The sequence below is a fragment of the Lichenostomus cassidix genome, chromosome 2, assembly GCF_008360975.1.
Source record: "Lichenostomus cassidix isolate B80296 chromosome 2, HeHo_3.0, whole genome shotgun sequence".
NCBI lineage: Eukaryota > Metazoa > Chordata > Aves > Passeriformes > Meliphagidae > Lichenostomus > Lichenostomus cassidix.
In genome coordinates this window covers 90,933,564-90,960,953 of record NC_139482.1, presented here as the reverse complement: position 1 = coordinate 90,960,953, position 27,390 = coordinate 90,933,564, and the positions used below count along the sequence as shown (strand labels likewise).

General features: G+C 38.4%; 1 protein-coding gene across 3 annotated transcripts; it reads right to left on the bottom strand.

Moving 5' to 3' along the window:
• Nucleotides 1–678: 678 nt before the first annotated feature.
• Nucleotides 679–26,565, bottom strand: EXOC3 (exocyst complex component 3). 3 transcript variants are annotated; one of them, XM_085052333.1, is made up of 13 exons: nt 26,449–26,565; nt 23,538–23,722; nt 19,505–19,724; nt 17,086–17,767; nt 12,569–12,686; nt 10,039–10,164; nt 8,424–8,524; nt 7,833–7,943; nt 6,979–7,129; nt 6,123–6,245; nt 3,429–3,590; nt 2,120–2,247; nt 679–1,651 (listed from the first exon to the last, which is right to left on the bottom strand). In XM_085052333.1, exons 2-13 carry the CDS (start codon nt 23,679–23,681, stop codon nt 1,480–1,482), a joined length of 2,238 nt encoding a protein of 745 aa, XP_084908459.1. In that variant the 5' UTR covers nt 23,682–23,722; nt 26,449–26,565; the 3' UTR covers nt 679–1,479. The 3 variants fall into 3 exon arrangements, with proteins under 3 accessions (XP_084908459.1, XP_084908460.1, XP_084908461.1); XM_085052334.1 differs by having other exon boundaries at nt 26,392–26,514; XM_085052335.1 differs by lacking the exon at nt 26,449–26,565 and adding an exon at nt 25,858–25,876.
• Between the last annotated feature and the right edge of the window lie 825 nt (nt 26,566–27,390).

Genomic DNA, 27,390 nt, shown 5'->3' with positions numbered 1-27,390 from the left:
GGAAGAAGGGAGACACAGAGAAACAAAGGCCTCTCAACTGATTCCCTTATACAAAGTGAGGATTAAAGCACACAGGAAAAGAATTTCAGGTACAGGACTGAATTAGAATACAAGCCAAATTAGTGTCACCTCACTAATTTTTAACTGAATTCTTTACTGGGGGCTGAACCCAACCCTCTGTAAAACAGTGAAGTTCCCCTCCCTGAATCTACAATTTCTAGGCAGAGTTTACAGTCCCATGGAAGCCCAGGACCTCCTGTGCTAAAATCCTTCAAGCACAGAGAGAACAAGATGATGCTCTGCTGAACCATCCTCATCCCTGGGGACACACCGTCCCTGTCACTGAAGAAAGTCACAATCTCAGTTCTATCCTTTGTCCAAACTGCTGACGTTGTACATATCTCCTGTGGGGTATAGAGAAACGGGATAGGGCAGGAATGGCACAAGGCCTGGGTGCCCACAGGACAAAGGAGTTACATACACAGACTCCAGAATGTTAAATGAAAATAATGTAGGCTCGTGTCTTCCTTGTACTTAGCTCTGACAGCTCTGGTCAGGTACTAACAGATAATGCCTTCAATGTGTCCATCAAGGAATTTTGAATCCACAATTGTCTAGTACTATTTCATAATTAGAACACATTCATCTGAAAATTCTGAGGAAATAAAACCCAGTGTCTTGTGTTTTCAGAAAACTATTAAATCCAATTTTTATTCACACTTAAAACAACAAAAAAGATTTACATGCTCTGTAAATCTACAAGGACTCAAAGAATCATAGCTGAACATAGCAATGGTTTAACATTTTATTGAACTGGTGTGCTTTATGTGCTGTTTTTAGTGGATTGATGAAAAAATTGTACCTTATGTCTTTATTTATTTATTCAACCTATAATCAAATTGCACTGTAGCAATCTCATTCAGTCCTTTAAGTCAGGAAACTGATTTCATAATTAAGTTTTCTGCAATAAACTATTTTACACCAAAGTAAGTACATACACAAAATATAATGTGAAAGTGGATTGACATTAACACTCAATGCAGTGCCATATAAAGACAGTTCTAAAGGAGACTGCTTAGGTGTTGTAAGTGATGTATGTTAGTATATCCAGCACTAATACAGCTCTGCAGATTTTGGTACAAATATCTTTATATAGCATTGCAGTGCACTGTGCAAACATATTCCACAAGAAAAATGTATTTGCTGACAGCAGAAACAGCTGTAACAAATGGGTCAGTGAAAAAAAAAACAAACCACAACCCATGCCATTAAAAGCTTCATTCTTCAAACATGATCTTGAAAACTTCTTCTTTCAGAAATCTTGCATTTCTTCACATACAAGTCTTTAGAAAGAAACATGCTTACCAAGTATCAATGTATATTGAACCTCACTCAAAACAGCATTGCCAAATTTGCCCACAAATATTTCAAACCTGTTGATCCCAGAGCAGTAATGACACACAAACACATAGTTGTCAATTACTTCAGAAGTTTTGGCACAGTTAGAGTAGGAACTGTAATTTCTTTAAAAATTGGCACGTAGTTTGGATTTGGTTGGCTTGGCCCTTGATCCAAAGTCTCAATGATAGTCTGCTTCATATCTCTGCTGGCATCACCTCTCACTGTCAGTAAAGCTGCAATGTGGTCATCCCTGCCAAAGGAAAAGGGTAAAACTGGCATCAGGAGGCTTTGCATAAGGAAGATTTTGTCAGAAACAGCACTTAATTGGCAATCCTTTCACTCAGTTTCAGCAAGTACTTTTAATTCCTGATCAGACCTCTACTCACTCAACTGGTTTTTCCTGCTTAATATAAAACACTGTTTTGGCAGTTTTTAGGACTCTAAAACCTATTTTATCCTACCAAAACACAGAATTGAAGTATTTTAAGTATTGCACCACTGTTGCACCACTAAATACTTAAGTAGATATAACTTCTAGTCCAGCTCACATACATTGTACATTAGCATTATTTTCCCCAAGAAAGTGGTTACAATCTAAAATATAAAAAAATATGAATACATTTTCACATTCTTTTAAAATTTGCCTAAGACCACAAAGAAATGATGATGTTCTCTATCTAGCTATCTATCTTTAAAATCCGAGGGCAAAGAGAATTACCTGATATCTGGGTATTTGCTGACTAGAGTTGAAACTTCCAGATAGAGCAGTGAAGGATCAGTCAGCTTGATAACCTCTGCAATGGCTTCAATGATGTCACAGAGTCCTTCAGTATCCTCTCCAGAGCCCTGAAAAAGTAAACAAAAAAATTTAAAATGCTCCAAGACAACAGGAATACCCCTCAAATCTACAAAAAGTCCTATAATTAATATTTTGTGTGACAATGCTCTTGAGTTTCCCAAAGAGATGGATTTCTGGACACCAAAATGCCCAAAATATTTGTGAATTGTCACTATAATCCTTTTCTCTTTCCATGTTCCTCATCCAGAGACCTACCCTGAGAATATCAGTGAAGAAAATCATGTCCTACAAACAGTAAATTGTATTTATCCACATGGTGATACATTCTAGTCTTCATCTTTGGGTAATACACCAGCATAAACATTAGGAATAACTGACATGAAAACCAGATCTCTTCTGAAACATTATTTCAAAACTGGCCCTGTATTAGATTCTTCAGGTCATCTGGCCACCAAAGCAGCTTTCAGCAACTGATTGACTGAACTGTATATTTTTAAACTCTGGACTATTTTAGTACTTTTAATTCAAGGTCATCAGGTTCTGGCCAATCAGGTGTGGTTTGTTTCATTTATTCCACCACCTCTTCCATCAATTCCCCCAGTTTTACAGGCTTTATCTTTCTGCGCATTCTTTTTTGCATTTTGTCATATGTTGGCCCTAGGAGCTTTCTTGAAGATTCCTGTTCCTTACGCAGTTAAAAATTTTAGGCCTGTCTTGTACATTGGTTGTCAAATATCATTTTAAGCCTGTCTTTTCTATTTCTACTGGACTTTAAATGGGGTCAACATACTTGTCTTATTGATCCAAATAAATACACTGCATGCTCCTTAAATAATAAGTAATGGCATCTGTTTGATGCCAGATCAGCCTTTCTTCTGGCCCGGAAAAGCAAAGACAGATTTTAATTTTTTTTTTAAACTACATTTTTCTTTCACTTACTACTATGAATTTAGGGTACCTATCTCTCTGAGGCCATTCAAATATTCAGCTGCAGAGAGCTGTATAAACACAGACCAATAGAAACTGGTGCTCAGGAATTTTAGCAGCCAGCCTGTGTGTTCAGAAACTCTGTCTGTGTCCTGAGTTGGCATTTTTGATATTCCCAAGTCACTCAACATTTTGGAGACATGGAGATCTAGCTCTAGCCATTTCCATTTCCCCCCAGCAGTAAACATGTGGTTATTCTAAATTACCAGGTTAACAAGCACTACCCAAAGCAAATACTTACAGCTGCAAGCTTCTTAAACAAAAATCTGAACTGTTCTGCTTCTTTGATCATTCTTTCTGCACCCTCTTTTCTCTCTTCCGCATTCTTGAAAGATATACGTTTTAACATGATTGCTCTGATGTATTCCACAACTACTCGCCGATGGGCCTCAAGAGTCATTGTCTGAAAGAAATGGAAAAGGTGGTGGATTATGCCAGTGATACCTGCAAATGTAGCTATTATTTTTAGGCTTTGAACTGTGTATTTGCACTTAATCAGCAATTAAGTAGTATACAGTTTTTGCTAATTATACAGATTGAGTGGTTTTAGATTTTCACAGTGCTAATAGAAATTAAAATCCCTCCTTACCTAACGGTGTGCCAAGTACAAGAAACAATAAACCCAAGACAGCTTTAATGACATGTCTGGCTTTTTTGAGGAGCACAGCAGAACAAGCATGAAATTATTTGGATCATCTTTAAAACAGGCCTTTCAGCCTTGCTCTTTGGATCTCTAGTCAAGGAATGACGACCTACCACAGAGGCTTCTGCTGATGAATATCAATACATTGCATAAAGCAACTGCAAATCTTGCTCACATTATCTGTGCTCTGGGTTAAATCTGCAAAGAAGCCTGAATAGTCAGCAGTAATCAGTTTCTCAGATCTTCTCAAATCTTGAATGATTTGCTGTTCTGCACTTGTCTCTTTATAGGAAATATCTAATACGTAAGTGAAACATCTGGTATTGGTGCAAGAGTAATGCTGATGTTTGGAAATAAAGGACAAAATAAAAAATCCAAAACCCTCACATGCTTATGAGGGTTACATTACTCAGTACATAAGTAATGTAAATAGAGTGCTTAAAAATCCCACAAGTCCTCAGGTGTTTTTTCTTCCCCAAACATGCTGGCAAAATTATTTACAATTAAGAAAAAGCTGGCATAACAGGTAGTCACAAAGTTTTTATCATGTTTCATCATGAATATGTATCAAATTTGAGTTTCAATCAATGTGTTCTTCAGTCAAAATTCAGAAAAAATGTTTCAGGAAAGACAGAAAAGGGAGGAAGAAAGAAAAAAGGGAGAAAACAACTGATTGCAAAGTACTGGAAGTCACAACCCTTGTCCAGAACACAGAAAATACAATTTGAAGTTCTGCTCTCAAGACTCTGCAAAAATACCAGTTAGGTTGTTGCTCAGAGACAGCTTCTCTTGCATCTGTGGAATTGATGCCAATTATACAAAGGAAAATGAACTGCACAGAACAGACTGTGAGGGACTGACATGTATGACCCATCCTGCTGGAAAGGAACTGAGGAACAGCTCCACTACAATTGAGAACACTCCAGAAGAGCCAACAGTGCAATGCTAGAGCATTCAATTTACACATGAGGAAAAAAGCAAAGCAGAATGACTTAGATCCAGATTTCCTCTGTTCCAGAACAGTGTCCTTCCCATCGGGCTACAGAGTTCTTGGAGATTCTTTGTGTGTCTTATAAAAACTGTGTTTTCAAAACAGGGTTATCCAAGAATATTTTAAAACCAGAAAAAATCCTATCAAAAATCAGGGAAACAAAAGTGTGGTCCAGCCTGTGCTAGAACATATGGTGCCTTTTATGGGAGAGTTTTTTGTGCTGGGAGACAGAGGAATTGCAGGTATGATGAATGCCAAAAAATCTGCTTGTAAACTTCTTCCCCACAAGGTGGCAATAAATGCTACATGATGAAACATATGCGATTGCAGAGATTGGTATTAACACTTCAAAACTCATGCCAAGCACTCATACCTCACAGTAAGAACTAAATCTGGAAAAGAAAGCTGTTCCATGGATATAGACCAATTCTAACTTATTTTGTGCACTTTTTCTGGACTATGCTTATACATATGCTTACATAATAAGGTCACTAGGATTTGCAAATACTGAAGGTTAAGACGTCAGAGAAACTCTGAGCAGTTCCCTTTCCCTTTATCACTTTGAGAATAAAAGTAAGAAAGTGTATGATTTGGAGACTGTCTTTTAAGCCCTTCTACTTTATAAGAGTTTCTTCAAAGACCTCACCTAAATACTGATTTTTCTACCTTCTATTAGATTCCAAAGTGCTAGAGAAGAAACATTTAATGCTGTCTTATTACACGAACTTGCCTTTAATCTTCCACATTATCGTATTTGTTTCTATCAACAGAGAAATACAGATATCCTTTGACAGATCACAGGGAAAAAACTCAAGCCTAGCACATTTGCTGCTGCAAGAGCATTTTAAACATAGCTACACCTTTGTTAACCCTTATGGCACCATATTCACTATGCTTCATTGTCTATATTAAAACTAGGAGCTACTTGATGTTCATTTATAAAAAAAAGTAATTGCAGAACAGCAAAACTAGTTTCAGAAGAGCTAATTTTATCTGACTACAAACTTCTGAGGAGAGGTGGAAAAGTAGAAACTTGTAAGAGTATCAGGGAACATGCCAAGAAGTTTCCTGGACTAAATCCTGCAACTTAGATCTGACAATACTATATGGCTGTGAACAACAAAAAAAAAAAGTAGATTCAGACTTCTGCAGTATGACGACGAACATTTTTTCATTTCCAGCGATGAATCAATTCCAATTTGTGCATTCCAATTCTGAATTCCATGTGATGTTCAGAAATTCCAAGTCAACATGATGTTCAGAGTACATTAGCGAAGTATCACAGAATATTTTGCACTTACCTTTTTGTAAGGCTTTTTTATTCTTGCAAAGTCATTGAAATAATCCTCTACAGTGACACAGATAGTCCCCACTGCATTAGACCCCATCAACCACTTCTTCGTCATCAGCTCACTCAGATGTGGCTGAAAAGGTAACAAACAAGAGATCAGATCAGGTTTTTGACAGTTTCATCAGATCAGTGTAGTTACTAAAAAACAGGAGACAATTTTAAGTATTGTCAATTTCTAAACTATGCTGCTCCCACATTCTTCCTCATGTGAGCCACTCATTGTGTTTACATTAGTTCAAAATTTTATTATGAATTTAACAAGTCCCAGAGCATCTTTCCTCACAATTTCCTGCTGTTTCTCTAATTTTCCTGCTTCTCTCCCAACACTTCCCATTTCTTTATAGTAATAATTGTTTTTCTCTGCAGGATTCTATACAAGAAGCTAGAATTCCTAAACATGGAAATCTATCAGACAGAAAGGGCCCACTGTTAAATTAAATACCTTCATTAAAGGTGAACTGTACCTGTGCTGACAACTTAATATCAGCAGTAGTTTCCCAAATAATTCTTACAACTCAACAGCATACGTGTAAGGCTAAGTACATCTACTAGCAAATATTAATTATATACAAAGCACCTGCCTGATATCATCTCACAAAACATACTTAATCAACATTCTAGTCTCCTACATGCCAACTATATCAGTTAAGAACAATACTAAAATTTATTGACATTTTCCTAGCCCATATATATAAACCACATATTTTACATGTTTAGCAATCAAAAGGCTCCACAACTGCTTCATTCTGAATTATTTTTTCTTTCTAAATAATATTTCTGGGCTTATTGAGGAAAAAAGTTCTAACCTCTAAATCCATGAAGACTTCATCGAGCAGGCTAGAGCATCCTTCTTTAGCAATGATGTCTAAAGTTGCATCCATGTTTGTATGGCTGATTGACAATGTGTCTTCCATGTCACTTTTCAAGTATTTTCTTTTCAGACTGATGATAGATTCTCTGTTACCAGAAAAAAAAAAAAAAAGGCTTTGCATCACTCACTGATGTACAATTGCACTACTATTCAATTTTTGGAGTACATATATGAAGAAGACACAGCAGACAGTTATTTTTTGCAAGGGGAAACAATGCCTGCTGCTTGCTTTGGAAGCCTTAATTTACTCTCCAGCATGATTTTGGAGTGGCCAGAGTAGACTACTTGTGTGTTGGTAGCAAACTGCTGATGATCTGTAGACCTGTGAATAGCAGCAGATACCGACGAATAGGGAGTTGGACTACTCATCACTGATACATGAGCCACGTTCTGATACCCTTTAACAGGTCTGCCTTCACTTTTCTCCAGTTCAGTTCACCTTGATCACACTGCTTGAAGGTGATCTGTGAGAGATTCAATGTAAGAGATGGCAAGATCCAGACAAACGGAAAAGGACCTTTACAAATTCAGGAAGCTGAAGATAAATGTTTCTTTGGCAATGAAATTCTTGAAATAACAAGGGTTAACAGAGGGGCAATGGCTTGGCTTGCCAAAGGCAAAAGCAATCACAATACCTGCCTCTTAAAGCAGCAAATCTTTAAACCTGTTGCCTTTGTTTAGTCAGCTAAACTATCTTAACTGACACTCTCTTTGTACACAGAAGAGAAGGTTCTGGGAAGAGGCAGTATTACAATTATTGCACAATATTGCAAGAACATGCAGACTTACTTAAAGGTCTGACAGTTGTTGATGACTGCAATCATGTACTGAACATAGCATTGAGGATACTGACGATTTTTAAGATGATCTTCTTTATACAGCTGTGCTTCATCTTTGTACCTGTAGCACATGCAAGGAATGACATTAAAAAGACACAAATCTCTAATAACTCAAATACAGCCATAGGACCATAAGGGTCTGTCAGGTATTTAGAAGTATTTTATAAAGAGTGTGATGCTCATGTAATGTTTAGTCTTTCTGTTCTGGGCAGAATCCAACCAAGGAGGTGTTTTCTGTCTTTGGTAAGAGAAAGAGATATAAATTTGAGATATAAATGAAAGCAGAACTGACTCAAAAAATTAGAGCCATTTGCAGACAGGAACTGAAAGTGCCACTCACCAGCACAGAACTACTTCTGCAGTGAAATTGGGGAAGGGAAGAAAAGAAGAAAAGGAAAGGAAAGAAAAGCTTGGTCAGCATGAAAGCAATAGAAAGACAAAGCAATAAAAAAACATCCAAATGAAAAAAAAGTATTGGAATTGTAAAAACAAAGAGAGACTAAGGTAGGATAAAGCATTTGTATTTTAAACATTACATTACCTGGTTAGAAATGAATTCATTTGCTGAAGACATAGAATGAGTACCTTTGTTTTCAAATCTTCATTTATCTGAGCAGCCACTTGAAGATTCTGCTCAAACATCTAAGACAAAAATAGTTTAATTATAAAGAGAGGCCTTTATCAGTGGTAAAACAAAGAAAGAACTCCTATCTTGGAGTCATAGAGACTCTCACTGGCACCAGCTCTACATATGCTTTTTAGTTTTACTGTTTGTTTCTTTTATTTCAGACAGACCCACTGACTAAACCAAAAGCCACTATTTCCATAAGTGTAATTGATATATTACTGACAACCATTAATGCGTGCCGCAGTGTTCTCCTGATACTGAAAACAGCTGCATTTTTTCTTCAGCAGAATAGTACTTTATCTCTTTAATTCAGTAGTGATTTTAGTTTATAGTGTATGAAATTCTAGGGTCAGCTCCTGCAGTTAATAATGAATAATCCTACAACTCAAATTCCTTTGCTTCTCCCATATATGAAAGTAGTGAGCTCATATTAGTGAAGTAAAGGAGCCTCTACACTTGAAAAACACAAACAGGCACAAAATCTAGGTGACTTACAGGCAACTGTGTTTGAGAGGAGGGAAACACGAAAGGAAGGGTACAAACCCAGGTGGGAACATGAGCTGTTTTTATGCTAAATGATTTTGAAGATTTCACTGTTACATGCTTCTCAACACTGCAGCCTTTCTCAGCACGACACTAGAGCCAATGAGCCACCAGTTTCTTTGACATCACACATTTTCTGAAAACAACTAGATGAAGTAAACCTTGGCACTAATACAAATGTGAAAGAATGTAGCAAAAATCCTGGTATAAGCTGGAAAAAAAATAAAATGGGAAACAAATGCAGGAAGAAGAGATAATCTTTCATGCAAGGTACCTAACAGAGTATTTGTAAAGAAAAATTAGAAAGTGAGCATAATAAGCTGACATTTTTCTGGTTGATAAAGATCACTTTCAAAACTTTCTACTACCATCAACAGGGTGGTGCGGGTTGAGTATTTTTCTGTGAGTTTCTTGTTCTTTTTTTTTTAGGATCTTAGAAACAGCCTTGTATTTTCTGGTTTTAATTTGGACAGGCATTGATGTTAAATGAAGTAGTGTTGCAAACAGCAACAGTTTCGACCTTCAATGGTCAAATACTTTTATTCTAATATTAAGGTGTTTGTATAATGAATAATTTATAGTAACAAATACATGCCTAAATACCTCAGCACCATATGAACAAACATGCCTAACTCAGCACTCTAGTAACAAAAACTCCTCTGATAACTCACAAACATCTCATCTGGTGAGCTTACAGGACAGCTTTACATCAAGAGACCTAAGTTAAAGCAGCTCAGTGAATACAAATATAAAATACGTTTCTAAAAAAAGAACTAACTCTTTTAAGTACTAAAGTAAAAAAAGGTAAATAAAAGACACCAAGGAAACAACCCCTTTAACCAACAACTCTACAGGAAAAAAGCCCCATTATACTTCAAAAGACATAGAAACAATGGCATTCCAGAAGGTTTGGCTTTCACCTCCATTCCCCCAAATCCATGTACTGCTTCTGTAGATTTTCTAGAATAACCAAGTTGTCTTATACCTGAAAAACAATAGCTGGGAGTGTAGTCTGATAGTACCCATCTTGATCTGCTTCTGGTTCAGTTTCTTTTATCCAGTCTTTTTTATCTGTCTCCAGTGCTTTTCGTAGCCAGCCAATGATGTTGGACTTCATTAAATAAAGCAACCAAGAGAAAGAAAAGATTTAACACAACAGAAACCCCTGCTACAATATTTAGAATAGCAGTCATTTCCATAATGAAGAGTGGCATAGTAATAGATAACCTGTCCTTCCTATAGGACAGAAAAATTAAAATTTTCATTGACAAAGACAAGGTTTGTACTGGTACACAGGAGATGTACTTTGAAGCTTAGGCACATTTTGGAAGGGGAGTGCTCCTAACACAAAGGGCAAGTCAGTTTGTCAGAATCAACATGTTTATTAACTTTGGAAGAATTTAATAAGGTTCAAGCTTTAGGTTTCAAACTGAATTTTTCCCCAACTGAAAAAAATTAGTGTAATACTTAATGTAGGAAAAATAACACGTATCTTCCTGTACTTCCTTTTACACCTATGTTTTAGGAAACTGGTGCTTTTAACTGCCAGGGACAAAACCCCAGGATTACATTAAATGGGTTGTGTTTCTTGGAACAGGAGTGTTGCAGAACACAGCAATGGATACAATGGCTGGCTCTCCTCCCATCTGCCCAGCACACTGTACAACAAACAGACATTAGGAACAACTGGTTTGAGAAGGAGATTAAGCCAGTTTTCTGCATGACGCATACCACAGACCTATTCACAAGAGTAAAGACCAGCATGTTTGCTAAATATATAATTGGATTCTTTGATTTCTGTCTTGCTTGGGTTGATGATTTCTGCCTCTTTTCTGCTTTGTTCACATTTGCTTAAAATCCGTAGTAATATAAATGTTCCTATCTTTTCCCAAAAAATAAATTACTGTGCCTTACCATGCAAAATTACACATTACCAGTAGGCACAAACAGAAAGGTCATAAAAGTCCATATAGTACCCTCTTCAATTGTGTGAAACTATGTACTACTTTCTCATAAGCATGGAACTGCTCTGATGAGATATGACTTAAAGAAGAATTAATCTTTTAAGCAAGGAGCCCAGGGGACTTTTTCACCTTAATATCAGCATTTACAAGGACCTTTTTTCAAGCTGAGGTGATTGGAAAAAATAATATGCTAGAATTCTGTTACAATCTATTAGCATGTTATTTCTCATGACATTTTTGTTGAAATAAACATCAGTATTTAAGGTGATAGTCACAATTACTTTTACTTATCCTTACAGAACTAGTTATGTTGTGTTTAAAAACGCTTTTAAACAACATTAAAAGAAAGAAAGTAGAAGTGAAACTAATAGGCAGTTTCAGTATTTTCTGCCTTAAAAGAAAAATACAGGCAACAATCAAAACCAGCAAAAAGAAAGCCATTCTGTTTAACAGAGTAGCAACTTTGTTTTATTTATATTCTATAAATAAAAGAAAGAAATATTCTATACGTAATATTTTTCAGTAAGTAAGGAAAAAACAATTCTGAAAAATTAATATAGGTGTATTTTTTCATCCCAAGCAAGGACAAAATGAATTCAAAAGAATTTCCTGAGTCAAACTGAGAGTAGCTTGAGAAAACAAACCAATGTGCTTTTTATCCTAAAGGTAAGTGCAGAAAAATAAACTTGCATGGAAGTCCTAATAAAGCTAATTCAAAGCAGAGCCTCTACTGGCAACTTTCTTGAGCCATTACAAGATTGGTTCATGTTGTGATGAGTATAAAGTCCAAGTAGTTACTGTTGCTGGACATGTTTTTGTAGCTGACACATCCAAAGAAGCATAAAAATTTCCCTCCTCTGCTTGGCAGAGCTCCTGAAGTTAGGAGGAGTAGGAACTCATTGAACAATTTAGGAACAGTAAGTCCAAAGTTACAACTATACAAACAAATATCCCCTCTTGGAGGCAATTAGTGGATCTGACAATCACGTAATGCTTTTTGCCACGTAGTTGACCATTTTGTAGTGACTCCTAGTACAACAAAGATGCAATGCCTTTATGTTTCAGATGCACTTGAAATTGCATCCACAAAAGGAAACTATGCTCATGCAGTTAATAGGCATCAAAGGAAAAAGGCTGTTAAAAGAACCAAACTGGCAAACATGAACATCCTGATTACCTTGAAAAGATCTCATCTGTATCAAATGTTGATGTAGTTACTATAGGGACCAAGCTGCCTACAATGTCTTTTTAGTGCTAACACACCAGCACTATGGATTTAGGCATTTGAAGGCTAGAATTCCTTCCTTTCTAATAAATTATTATTTATAGTCTGTAAAGCATAACTACTCCTTGAAATGCTATGATTTACATATGTAAAATCATCTGATTATGACTTGATACAGAAACCTACACAGAGGATATGACAATTTTTATAAAAGCGATGGTGTTGGATTCACATTTGTCACAGTTATCTCTAATGGAGAAGCAGCACTGAGGTACTAATGCAGCTGTAAACTCATCTGCATGTGCCTTTGCACTGTTATTACTCACAGTGAGTGTTGACATATACTTGCTGAGAAGCTGATCTACCACATTTTGCGAAATCAGAGGATCCAGAGAATTTACATCCACTTCAGGAGACAGTTCTGAATTTCCCATCATCTCTGCACTGAATTAAAAAAAAAAAGAAAGAAAAAAACCCCATTGCAGATTAATAAAGAAAAATGAGACAAAAAGTTAAAAACTGCAACTTTTTCTGTATGTTCACTGTAAAGTGCAATTTTCCAATACCTACACATTTCAAAAAGTTTTTAATAGCAACTGCAACAATAAATGCATTTACAAGCAATGTAAATAAAACAATATGAAAGAACAGGATGTAAAAGCTACAGCCCAGCATACAATATAAAATATTACAGACATTTATATATACAACCTTTCCATGCATCCCTTACTTGCATGTACAAGAATTAGAGATTACTTGAAACTGAATAAAATCCAACTGGTTCAACCTGTGGACTCTTTACAGGGGACATTTTAATATAGCTTTTAAATTTCAGAGTTGATGACAGACAATTTATACATTTTGAATTTTAGAACAGTAAAGATCAGTGACAAGTATGAATTACTGTCCTCAGATTCTCAAAAAAGCTTCTGTTTTGGTACTTGTATCACATCCATGTAAAAATCAAAAATGAAAAGAAAATCTACCTATGCTTCCTGTCTTGGTAGAGAATATAGCTAGTATAAAGGAAGACGCATCACTCAAGACAAATCATAGGTACACTTCATGGGTACTGTATAAGAGCACTTGCTTGCAAAGGAAAGTTCATGATTTTATAGGATTTGAAACACATTTGGACAAAGATTATATAAAATTAATACTTCACAGTGGTATTTTGCATCTATATAGAATTATACAATGAATGGCTTGTGTAATCAAAAAAATCCCCAAAGCTATGCCAAACCACAACGTAGCAAGAACTCTTAATATCTCATGCCCCAAAAAATCAATAACTCAAACCCACATTCTTCAGAGAGTGCTTTATTAACAGTTGATGGAAATATATTCAATCATAATAACAAATAGTTTCACATTCCATTTATAGTGTGCTTTTCAGAAGAAAACCACAAATTCTATACTCACAGAGGGCACTATAAAAACAAATAGCAACTTAAATTCCTAAACACGTGTCCAGTTTGTATAGATCTGCAAACTGAAGTTTTTCTCTGGGCACATGCAGTGAGTCAGTACAGTGGTGCTTCCATGTCCTGGAACAAATAAATCTCAAAGCACTGGAAAAAACACTACACCTACCAAATTTAAACACCAAAATTCCTGAATTTGAAACCATAAAAGCTACTGTGACTGAACATCCTACACTTACAGCATCTTCCTGAGCCTGTCAGAAAAGAGACTGAAATCATTTTAAGTGGCTCATTCTATTCAGAAAACTGAATTCCATTCTATTGTGTTTACAGAAAGAACATATGTAAGAGCAGGACCTGCTCTAGGTTGATTTAGGGGAAATGTGAGAAGCTGCTTATGGCACTGTGCCATGTTAGAAAGTATTTCTACCCCCATTATACATCATTATCCCTGTTCACAAGGCCACAGAGCATTAACCTTTTCTCAAAGCACATCAACTGAAATCCCAAAACAAAGACCACAAGCTTCTACCTCTGGCGCACAACATAAAAATTCTTCCCACACATAATTTCTTGTTCCTGATTGCCACAACCCAAGTGCCTGGGAGAAGTGACAGACAACCCTCTTCCAAGTGTCATAAGGCTTCTAACTGTTGGAAATTATTTACCTTCAACAGAAAGTTTATAATCAAGTTGAAATTTCAAATATAATTGTATTATTTGGAAAGCAGCATTTTAGAAAGCTTCTATTCTGCCACCAATCCTGCTCTATCTTGTGAAAAGAGGTACTGGCTCCAGAGACAGCATCCAGCTATGTGTATAGTAGTAATCCATCTGATTCTTAAATTGAACATTGTTGACACTGTCTGTAGCAATCCTGGTGAACTCCTAGCAGTTTTGTCAACACTTGATCAGTATCTCATAAAATGATGCTATGAATATGAGCATCAGCATTTTACAAGACTTACAATTGTCCTCAAACACAGATTAGAGTCTTGGTCTACCCAGTATAGATTTAATAACAGTATGTTTCCAAAACTCTCACTGATTTTAACATGAAAGAGAAATCCATCTAGCACAGTAAAAGTCCCACTCAAATATTAAAGGCTATTATTTCAAATGTAGCATCACTTTATTTCTGAGCTGTGAGTTGAGCACATTTCTAAAATGCTTCCATGCAGACATGCTCAGATAAAGAAACACCTACCATTCTTTTGTAACTACTATGTTGCAAATACTGTAAAGAGAAGTTATGTGTGACTTCATCAATTCATCACATGGAAAAAACCCTCAATGCTTCTTTCCAGACAGTATTCTCTCAGTTGCTTTTGAAATGCAGCTGTAATATGCAAATACAATACGAATTTACATTTGCCTTCTATTATTCACAGTTGTCATGATGCCATATAGTCCATACTCCTTCCTACTTTATTGTAAACATATCCCTATAGAGAATTGTTTATTGTATTGTTAAGAGATGCCCAGCAACTGAGATTTGATAAGCTCTGCAAATATCCCTGTTGAGAACTTTACTTTCCCACTCAGAAACCTGAGCTGATTTTTTCTCCCACCGTGCACTACCAACATACACAATAGCTAATTCTCACACAATCATGGAATGGTGTGGTTGCACCTTAAAGATCATCCAGTTCCAACATGCCTGCCATGGGCAGGGATGCCACCCCCCAGACCATCCAACCTGGCCTTTGAACACTTGCAGGGCTGGGATATCCACACTTCTCTGGGCAACCTGTTCCAGTAATTATCATCCTATTTATAACCTTTCATTGTAATATACAATAATACAATTCCTGTACTGCCCTCTCGGGCTTTGTTTTTTGGAGAAGAGAGAAAGTCAAAGCCTTAATTTTTTCCTTCAAGATACTTCCTGTAATTTCCATCCCACTTGTTATACACATATACAGGGGGAAGTGCATTCTCAGATATCCTTTACTGTGTCTACTCCTCTCACTGTTTCATCTTCTTCACAAGACTGACCCACCAGGTGCTACAAGACACATGACTTGCTTTAGCAAGATTTGTTTGCTTTGTAAATAGGTGCAACTGGCTTTTCTCCCTTCCTCCACCCTTCCAATGATGGAACACGCAGATTGAGCTTTAGCTCTAAGTTGTCTAACTCAGTAACAATCTACTCTGCTTTCTGGGGAAAAAGTAGGAGGGCAATCAATTTTAATACCAAGAATTGCCTTACTGGAACATAAGCCCCAGGACATAAATGAAGAGCCTGAGAGAAGGATTTCTGCCAATGTCATGCATGAGAAAGACTCACAGATCTCTGATTTTCATTCACTGTAGAGTTATTCCTCTGGCCTTCAAAAGAAGAAAAGGCCAATTAACATAGCTCCTTACTAGTGGTTGCATCACTTAGATACCCATGCAGGGTATAAGTATGCACAAGTGGGTGCTCCTGATTGTTCCTTGCAGGGAAGAAAAACCAGGAGAACTTCACAGTGCAGAGTAAAGCACAGAGTGCTGAATACATACCTTAAAGCTTGTTATAACAATTGTACAGAACAATATTATCTCCTACCTATGGGCTTTATGGTATTATACTCTAAACCCACTAAGTGTCCAACTTGTTGCATTAGTGATATTGAACAACTGAAGACATCAAAAGTACACACAGCACAGAACCTGGGTCAATGCCAGCTATTCAGAACAGGATTACAGTCATGAGCCACAGAAAGGCTAGCAGCACTTTTTCCCAAACAAATCAGTTGCTCTAGTAACTACACACCAGCAAAAACTCAACAGTTGCTATTTGAGCTGTTTCTACCTGAAGGACGAAAAAAAAAAAAGGAACAAACCCTCCACAATGCTTAAAGTTACCCCAAGAAATCACACAATTCAAAAGAAATAAACTTAAGACTATCATAGGAAACAACCTGTAAGCAGAAATTCTTATAAAAAACCAATTCATAGTTTTGAGAGAAAACCTAAAGGAAGTTACTACATTCTTTCCATTTAACAGTAATGAGGCAACTGAAACAGTCCCACCCCCTGTAAAAGAGAACAATAGAAAGTTAATAATCACACAGATCTTCCGGGGCTGCGGCCACAACAAACATTTTGTTTCACACAGGAGCTCTCAGTCTCCCATTCTTCCCAATACTTCACCAAACTGGTACACAAATACAAGGTGATTTCAAGCTTCAAGCAGGTCTTTAACTGCATTAAAACTTCAGGCAACTCAAAATTACGTATTAGAAAATACAAACAAGTTTTAAGGAGCAATTTCCAGGAAGCAGAACATGTAATAAATAGTAAAGAACTTGCTTGTTTGATGTTATCCCTTTTTTATCATCTTGTATGTTAACAGACATGCAAATGTAATACAAACTGTGCATTTGCACATTTCCTCTCACTTATTGCTAACAGAAAAGATAAGAGGGCCTTACCTAGTATATGTATTCAAAACCCACGTTAGAAGGCTAACAATCTCATTTGCTTCCAGATCCTCTGCAGCAAGCTCTTGCATTCGGGTGGCCAAAGCCTGATGGTACATGTCCAGCAACCTGTTGAAAATGTCATAATGTGGAGGAAAGCATTGATCCAGCAAGGTCTTGGCCACGAGCAGGTCATCAAGGACGTATTTACGGATGATTTCTAGATGCCGCACAAGCCACATTTTGTCAGATTCTCTGGTGTCTGCCTGAGTGCCTTCAATCCGCGTGCTCACAGTCCTTTCCAAAATATTGAACATTTTTTCTTTCCACATCTTTGGTCTGCCAGGAGGTATGAACCCAGTCTGTTTTTTCCTGTCTAACATGCGCCTGTCAATTTTCTCCTCCCTCTCAATTATCCTCACAACAGAGACAAGCAAGGTTGGATCTCGACGGACCGTAACAAGAGACCTTTGAACCACCATCCAAAGCTGCTTTGCCAATTCCTCAGACAGTTTCTGCATATCCCCAAAGTATGTATGGATGAGGTTCATGTCGTGTGTGTTTTTGCTGTCCATGCGATACTGCTCATACATCAGGTTGTCACGAGAACACTCCAAATCCATCAGTTTCCGGTGAGCCTGCAGAAGTTCCCCTCGCTCAATCAGATCGTGGGTCTCCCTGACTATCTCTGGAACTGGAAAAAAGGCAAGAAGAAAAATCACAGAGAGTACAACAACACCATGAAAATACAAAAAATAAATACGAGACAATAAAAGCATCAAGAAAAAAACTGGAGGAATTACTTTTAAATAATTTAAAGGAAATGATTTTGAAGTTTTCAAAAATTGTTAGTAAATGCTATGTATCTTTATACATTATTAACTATAATGCTCCATTTTGACCAGTGGCTAAACAAAGATCATAGTGCCAACACAATTTTCTCTCTCCCTCCTGATGCCAAAAAATAAACAAATGAATCCTGGAAAGTCTACTATGAAACAAATTGCAGTACTGGCATTCTCTTATATTACACAAAAGGCTTTTAACTGGCCTGACTAAAAGTCACTCACTCTGTTGAACCTGAGGCTGCACAAATCCAATAAATGCTAAATTTTATGTCCTTCTTGAACAGTTTTTGCCTGCTTAAGGCACAAAGGAAGGATAGGGATAATTACCTATGCTGCTAAAATATTTAAAATATTTTTTTTCTTTATAATTTTTCTGTATTTGAGGAATCCTACAGAAGAAGATTTGAATCTGGTGAGGGAAGAACTCAAAAACCTCAGCAGAAAAATTGTCACTGCAAAAAGGGCAGCTAGTGTTAAAACTGGCAGCCCACAAAAAGTTCTAATCATAGTATGCAACTGTCTTTTCAATCATGATAAAAACCACTTTGTTTCTAAAACATTTGATCATCTCTGAGCAAAACAACCATACTGCTTAACAACTCCAGGGGGAGATGCTTCATACTAAAAACCTCCCAGAAAGCCTGAAAAGGTTTATTGTCTCAGCTGGATTCACCAGTGTAAAAGGAAACAAAACCCCCAAAACAACTCCACATTGGAACATGCATAATTTTGTTGTTCTTTTTTTTTTTAATTGCTAGACATCGCATGTAAACACTACTCTTTCTTTAAGTTGCCCTCTGTATCTGATACTGTTGAGGTTACATACACACAGGGAGTAAACTAATCAACCTGGTATGACTGGAGAGTAATTTTCCTTTACAAGTATACTTTGTGTATTAATATCAGTAGATAAGAGGAGAGAAAAGACAATTTAGGTAAAATCAAATTAGTATGATAGGTTTATCCCTGTTAAATTATTTATAAGTAGAAAAGTCCTGGCAAAGAACTCATCATCATTCAAGATGGAATGTAGTGTGCACCAAAACGGCTGCACAAAAGGTAATCACACTTTACACAGGTAATTACACTTATCTTTACAGTTTCAATTCTATTTCATTAATCTTATTTCATTTTGCAAGCCCTCACAGTTGTACAGTGGTGCAAAATGTTTTTGCCTCCTTAAATCGTTTCATACTATTTGTACCCAACAGGCTCACTGTAGGTGTCCAGCTCAGGTGGCAACACACCAGAACTTCACAAATATTCTTTCTGTATTTGTTGCTTGCATACTTCAGTCTTTCATATGCAACATGTTATCCCAGCTACTAATTGCTTGCAAGAAACTTCTTTGTGAGTTGTGTTTGATGGCCGGACTAGAAGTTCCTAGAGCACAATTTAGTCTTCATCTATATTAAACTGTTACCAGCTACTTCCCTGCATGTGACAAGCAGGTGATTCTTCCTTAAATCTTAATTCCCAGTGAGATTTAAAGCTCTCAACATTACTTTACAACCTTACAGCTGTTAGCACCATTTCAAAGTGTTTCCAGTATGTGATGAATTCCATCAAGAACAGCAAATTACCTGAAAATATATTCTTGAGATTTTCTACAGCAGCTGCCAGTTGGCTGTGTTGCACTACAGCATCCTTAACATCCTTGAGGTTTTCTATAGTGTTGATGCTCTGTCTCCAGTCCTTATTGACATCTATCAAAGACTGCTGAATGTCCTTCACATCATTCAGTGCATTGTGCAGTTGGCTTAAACCTGTTCGTACTCCATCTAACTGTGACTGTATTGCTGCCTTAAATACAAAGAGACAAAGAAAGAACCTGTATTAACCATCATAAGTTTCGTATTTTCAACATTCCTTGAGATTTAATTTTCATTTCAGCAGCTAACATTTTCATCAGAAAAAAATGTAAAGGAAATTTTTTAATTCGTTAGAAATGTGCAAGTTTGCATGTGCACAACGTGTGTGTCCACATATCACTTTTTTTAAGATCTGAAGTTGTATCTAGTTTTAAAGGACCTAGATACAATTGGTTCACCCAAAAACTAACACAGGAGCTTAGGGAGATAGATCATAAACTTTATAAATCTACATTAAAACAGGATCAAAGGAAGGAGAATGAGACTCCTTTGCATTTCCTTCATAAATTAATTTTAAAGGGGGATATCAAAAGGAAGTCCAGATGTTTCATCAGGATGTTTGGTATGTACAGATTCTCAAAGCATTTTACTAAAGCAATTAGAAATTTTTACTCACAATGGAAAATGTTCTAAGAAAGCCCAAATTTAATTCTGAAATGTCTTAAAAAGCCTCAAAAATCCCTGAAGGCAAAAAAAAATCTAAAGTAATTCAGTCAAAACAAACAACAAAACCCCAAACTGAATAAAACGTTCATGCTGTGAAACATCAATGACCAGACCAACAATCCAACTACTAGATTATTGTGGCATAAAGAGAGGTTATTGATATAGATGTCTTGTGACAGGTGACAGTTGAAATAATGACTCTTCAAAAAGGCTGTTAGGCCTGAGTATCACTTGACAGTCCAGACACCTTACAGAAAATACTTTACAGTGCATATCTGAGTGAAAGAAATCAGATCACATCCACAGCATGTTTTTTATATATGTAGTTTTAAAAAGATATGATTCTGTAGGTTAAATCAGGGGAGTGGAAAATCCAAGTAGAAATAACAGGATTCAAAAGACAAGCAAGTCATCAGAGAAAACTCAGTTGGATAACTCAGGGACTTGAAGTAACCAGTAAAGAAAATGAGGCACTAATAGCTTTTCTGAACTCAAAACACGTTTTTTGCCAGACTTTTAAGGCCCAAAAGCTTGGACAGTTATGGAACTTTTTGTCGGATACTAGAAGCCAAAGAGGAAATCCTGGTAACTGCAAACAACGTTTACTGTGTTTTAAATGTACTAGGAAAGTTTCAGAAAAAAGCAGTGATTTCTGAACTAAGATTATTTATGTACTTTCAAAATATGCTGATTTTATTGATTAAAATGTATTTTCTGACAGACTCAGCACAATTAAGCATTAGCAAGGCCTTTTTATACAGTTTCTATCTATAGAACTGCTGCATTAACACATTTTTCCTCTACAGGAACTGAGATAATTAGGATACTCAAACATTCAATACAATACTCAAACACAATCTTCTGCAGCTGACCATAAAGTATTTTGAAAAATCACATGATCATTAAATGTTCAATACTTCTGCTTTGATAATTTCTTCTGAGGTAGATCTTCCAAGTATTACATATTTGAATTTTTGCCTATTTAACTTTTGCAGAAACTTGAATATGTTGAACTGAAACAGTCAGTGATCTCAGTCACTGACACAAATGGACAAGGAAAATTCTAAAAGCAGACATCCATCCACATTCAGTTTGTCTTCTAATAGTCAGCTGTGGCCAGGGTAGAGTGTGGTCGGGCAGGAAGCAAAGTGTGTCCCAGCTGAACCCTATAGTCTTTGCTTCAGAGAATGAATATTCATCTTAGACTGGACTGACCATCACTGTGTTAAAGAAATGAAAACAAAACTAAACCATCACAGAAAAAGGGCTCAAAACTTCTCTTTTTATGTCTTTTCAGGTGACAGCTTTCAACCTAAAGCCAGAATCCTGGCTTTCTGGACTCCCTATGGCTCAAATTCATGATTACACAACAACCAAGAATCAAATGGGAGAGGATTCATGCTTTATATTCTGGACCACTCACAACCTAGAAACTTTCCTAGGATATGTATATTTATTCAGTGTTTCTTCACAGAGAAGTTCTTCCATTGACTAAGCACAAACAAAATGGCTGCCACTGATCATAATTTTACAAGCTCGGGAAGAAATTCCACACAACTCTACTCCTACACTCTGGACAACAGAACCCAAAAGCACCAGCCTACAGTGCTAGCTCATGCTCATCCACATTCCATTTCAGAGTTCTGCTTCTGAACCTCAAAAACACTGCTTCATTGAGTGCCAGCACTCTCATACATGAAACTGATGAGTTTGACACATTTCAAAGCAGTTTTTCCTGTAAGGATTTCTGTTACACAGGAAGAAATGCAGTAAGGGATATAAGAAATGGACATAACTAAATATATGACAGAGGATATAGACAGAATATTTAGATTCATATGAGGAAAATGATGACAAAGATGAAGGCATATTTATCCAGAATAAGCACTAACATGTTCACACCGGAAGATTTCCCATGCGTTCATTCACTAAGACGAAGCAGTAATCCAGCTTGAGAAGTCAGCACTGTCTGGCTGATCATCTTGATGTCTGTCTCCCCATCTTCCACAACACACATAGATACAGTTTAAATCCAGAGCAACAAGTATTTCTTACATCCTCTTTGTGCTCTCATCCATTACAGTAATTCTCATGGGGAAACCATTGCATCACTAACCATCATCTTTTTTAGGAATGCATCCTGAGTGGAATCAAGTGGTATTGAACTTCTTTTTGGAACAGGGATTTCTGACCACCTACTGACTGAAGTAACTTAAGGCAAACAATGGGGGAAATAGCTGAAAAGGGGATTTAGGCATTTACAGACTCACAAAGTTTAGTCATGACTGTAGAAGCAGCCAGGCAAATGGCTGTGCTCATATATTATAAATAGATCCCAGTAACTAAACAGCTGATCCATTATTAATAGACTCCACTCTATATGCTTCCTGACTTAAATCTGAAAAGCCCAGTCTAAGTCATCAGAAAAATTTCTGTTTCTATGCAATAAAAGTCAACATGTAATTTGCTAACAGATTTTTTCACTGTGACAGAAAACTGGTTTTCTTCTACTTCATGCAGACTTCCACAAAGGAGAAACCATTAAACAGCTGTAAGATAAACTAACTAACTGGAACATAAGATTAGATACAGTGTATACCAGCCATTTTGACCAGAGAAAATGTTTCCCAGAACGCTTTTCCAAGACTCTACATACTTAATACAGTGGTCTAAAATGACTGTTGGCAAGTACCAGAGAAGGAAAAAAACACAGAACTCAGTAACATATGGACAATAAACACAGGGTGACCATCACATTTCTCATATTATTTCTTGTATCAAATACTCATATTTCAGGCTGTGTGTATGAATGTGAATACACTCACACATGCACATGTGAAGGAGGGACAAACTCATGGGGTCACTTCCACGAGAGACAAGAACGTGATGTATTTTAGTCATCTTCCCTAAACCAATGTAAAACTCAGAGGGCTACCTGATTATTTTTCAGAGGCAATCATCAATTTTTTGTTACAAGTTCAGTATTCAATCACTAAGACAAAGGTTTGCTGGCTGACAGGCTACATAGCACAAGCTGTCCATGGACAAACTGCAGAAGGTACAGGACCTAAAAATACCTGAAATGCTTGAAAAAAATATTAGTAAAATGTAGAACGTTACTCTGCATTACTTTCAGGACACAAATTTTCTGGTTTGGACACAGAGAAAAAACTGAAGTCCCTGGTTTAAAACTATCCATCTGGCTGAAAATGTAGAATGAAAAAAAGCCCCAAAAAAACAGAAGAAGAAAAAAAAAAAAAAAGACACCACAGACAGTGAGGTTTATCCAGCTTTGTACCTTGAGTCGAGCTTCTACTGAAGCCTTCTTGCGAGCTTCCCTTCTGCGGTACTGCTCCACTTTATCCAGCTGATCAGGACGCTGAAGCATTCCTGCTACTCTCTGAACAGCTGTCGCAACTGCTTCCCTATCCGTTTCCTCCATTGTTGATTAGGACCTCAAAATGCCTTCATAACTTAACAGTACTGAAAGAAACAACACATTTTGTAAAAACCCACCTTTTTTCATTCAATTGGCTATGTAACATTTCAAAGTTAACAACTGGAGAATTAACTTTGGCAATAAAAGCAGCAGAAGTCGACAGAAGCATCATTAAACCACATTATAAAGAGACGCATTGGAATTCTACAAGAATTGCATTTAAAGACACTTAATTCAGACTCATTAGTTCCCCTGAAATGTTTTTGCATTTACCTTGCTCTCTCTGAGATTGTATTAAAAAACACCCCCAAAAACAAATCACAAAACCCCACCACCAATACAAAACCAGCAAATCTCCATTAAAAGAACAGATTCTATTTAATCCAAGGGCAGGTTTGCCTATTAAAAGGGTAATGGGACAAGTATAACAGAATCTTGTAAACAAGCAGAAGTCCTAACTCCTCCTGAACTACAGTTGGGGGGAGCTGAGAGAAACACAGTCTCCTTGCAGCAATAGGTGAAATTTGCTACCAAAACTGTGGAGAAACACAGCTGTGGAAGCTCCAAACCTAGAGACTTAACTATGAAGCACTTCCATTTAGAATTCTGATGGATAGTTTTTTAATTTCCTACTCTTGTTTTCAGTTCTTCTCACAGTATCAGGCATGCAAGGAAAAATTAATCAAGTATTTCACCTCAGTCTCCAGGAGAACTTCTAGTGAAGGCAAGACATGCAGGCAAACAAGGATGGGGAAAAGGTAGTATCTGCTAGCCATCAAGGCAGACCTGTTCTCTCAAATTTCACTAGCTACTAATAGAAAATAGCGAGCACCCATCACCAAAGATGAAATACCATGGTGTCTACAGACCTCTGAGGACATTTTATATCTTTAGTCTTGCAACCAAACAGAACATTTTAGGTTCTGCTCCCACAGCTAGAGATTATACTTTCTCATATCCATATTATTCTTTGAAATTAGATATCTATTTTCAAAGCAGTCTGCATTCATATGTGCAGCACATCACTTAATCTCAACAGAACTGTGATCTGAAGAACTGTGCCAAGGGCACAGCACTGAAAGAGCAAAAGCAAGAAAATTTTTGGGACAAGGGAAAGACAGTCTGATAAATCAAGGAAAGTAGAAACACCCCCCACCCAAAACCCCCTAAAAAACAACCGAAGCAAAGAAAATTGCTCACCACCCCTCACAGGCAAACTAATGCTCCAGCCCACCTCTGAATAATGACCATCCTGGAAGCAAACCCCCCATGTTTTATTGCTGAGTAAAACATACACTAGGGAATTTCCCTCCGGCCAGTTTAGGTCAGACATCCCCGCTGTGCCCTCTCAACCTCTGCCCACCCCCAGCCTACTCTAGGGGAATGGAGGGCAGATTAGGTAAAAGAGAAAGTCTTCACACTTCACACCCCTTCAGCCACAGCCAAACACCGTAGTGTTTCAGCCACAAATCGAAAACATAGACTGTACAGACTGTTATAAAGAAAGTTAACTGCATCCCAGCCAGACTCTGTAGACCATTAGCAAAATTCCTAATTTTAGAACTTATCATGGCTAAAAAACATTACAGGCAAGGTTTGCCTGTAAGCTAGTCTGCAAGAGACTAAGTCTACATCTCAAGTTTCATATCTCTAGTACCTTTAAAAATTACATGCATAAGTATGCACTTATTCCAAAATTATTTCTACAGTGTAAATTCCCATACTTCTTTACTGTTTAGCTCAAGTCATGTTTGATTTCCTTCTCTTCATCTAAACATGCAAGATCTATTTCCATTACTTGTGCTTTGGAATGAATACTCCAGTTCTGTTTGCCTCAATCCATTTCCAAGCTATCATGGCTCTATCTAAAATTTAAAAAAAACCCCCAAACTTTTAAATATGAATTTACTACTGAAATGGTATACTGCAGCAGAAAGCTTTATCCTGAATTACTGCCCTTATTAAAAACTCTGAATACCTTCACAGAGTTACAACACCTTTAGCCCACACAGCCACTACCCAGGCACATCAAGCACACCTCGTCAGCAGAATCAGAAGCCAGCACACTGTGACTAACACGCCGAGGCAGACAGCCTCTTGTACAATCAACCAAAAGGAACAGCAAACTTTAGGAAACCATGTCAACTTCATACAGAAGCTGTGAGTCAAAACTACATACATCTCCAGCGCTAAACAGAGGCAGAAGTGAACACAACTCCGTCCCGAGCGGGGATCGGAAGGCTCCAGCTGCAATCGCACCCTCATCCTCGGGACTGACGCTCCAGAGGCGAGCCAGCAGGGGCGACAGGCTCCCATGGGGAGGCCCCTGCCCTCCGTACAGGAGCTCCTGGGCTAGAGGAACACAACCACCCCTCCGAGCAGAGCTCGGGGCACGCAGCGGCAGCCTCAGCCGGCAGCCCAGACCCGCCCGGCTCCTCCCTGGCACAGGTGGCTCCGCTCGAATCGTTCGCCCCGACGCAGGTGCCCGTCTCCCCCGTCAAAGGCCGGAGACCTGCCCGCGGGCACGCCGAGCCCCTTCACCCTCCGCCGCGCCCCCGGGACAGGACGAGCCCTCTGCACCCCCTTCGGCCCCGCCATCCCGAGGGGCTCCCCGGATCGCCCCGGCCCATCCCATCCCCACCCCTTTCCACTGCCAGACCGGGGCGGCTACAGCCCGCGACAGCCCGGCAGGGGCCGGCACGGCGGCGCTCACCGGCCGGGAGCGGCGGGGACAGGGCGGGGAGCGGCGGGAGGCGCGGCCGCCACTTACCGGGGCCGCGGCCGCCCCTGCTCGGGAAGCGCTGACAGCCCCCGGTGCGCCGGCGCACGCCCGGCCGCGCACGCGCAGCACGCTGCCGGCGGTAACGCCTCCTCCCCGCCCCTTCCTTTTTTTTTTTTTTTTTTTTTTTTTTTTTTTTTAAAGCCGTTTGGCTGTTAGGAGGCGGAGTGCGTGTGCTCCTGGGGCCTAGTTCAAAGTCGCCGAAATCGGTTAGAAAAATAAAAAAACCAAATAAAACAACAACTTGGCGACTCCTGTGAGGTGTTAAAGCTTTGGGTCAGAATGATCGCCTACTGCAGCGGGCGTCGCCTGGAAAAAAAAAAAAGGAAGCACGCGGAGTGATTTTTCCACGGCGTGGGTTGTTACGCGTTGGAATTGGCTGCCAGAGGGAGGTGGTGGTGGAGTCACCATCCCCGGAGGTGTTGGGGAAATGAGTGGATGTGGCTCAGTGCCGTGGTCTGGTTGACGTGCTGGTGTTGGGTCACAGGTTGGACTCGATGACCGCAGAGGTGTTTTCTAACATAAACAATTCTGTGATTCGGTAATGGATAAGCTGGATAAGCTGCACATCACGCGGTACTCCCGATCCGTGTGGAAGCGGCTTTTCCCGACAGAGGAGAAGGGACACTCCTCGCTCAGCCCGCTGTGTGGGCTGTCTCCTCACCCTTGCCCAGAGCCCAGAGCGCTGCCGTGCCGGGCAGGGATGTGTCGGGAGCGTGCTGTGTCCATTGGGATGCTGCTCCCACCACGGCCTCCCTGGGCCCAGCGCCTCAGAATCCCTGAGCCTCAGGGAAGCTGCGTGTTTAGGATTTAATTGATACGCAAAAGTCAACTACGGTGCTTTTCAAAAGACAAGTGAAATTAGCACCGGATTGCTGGATCCAGCGGGAAATGGGGACAGGCGAGCCGCTTCCCGGGGGCTGGGTTGCTCGC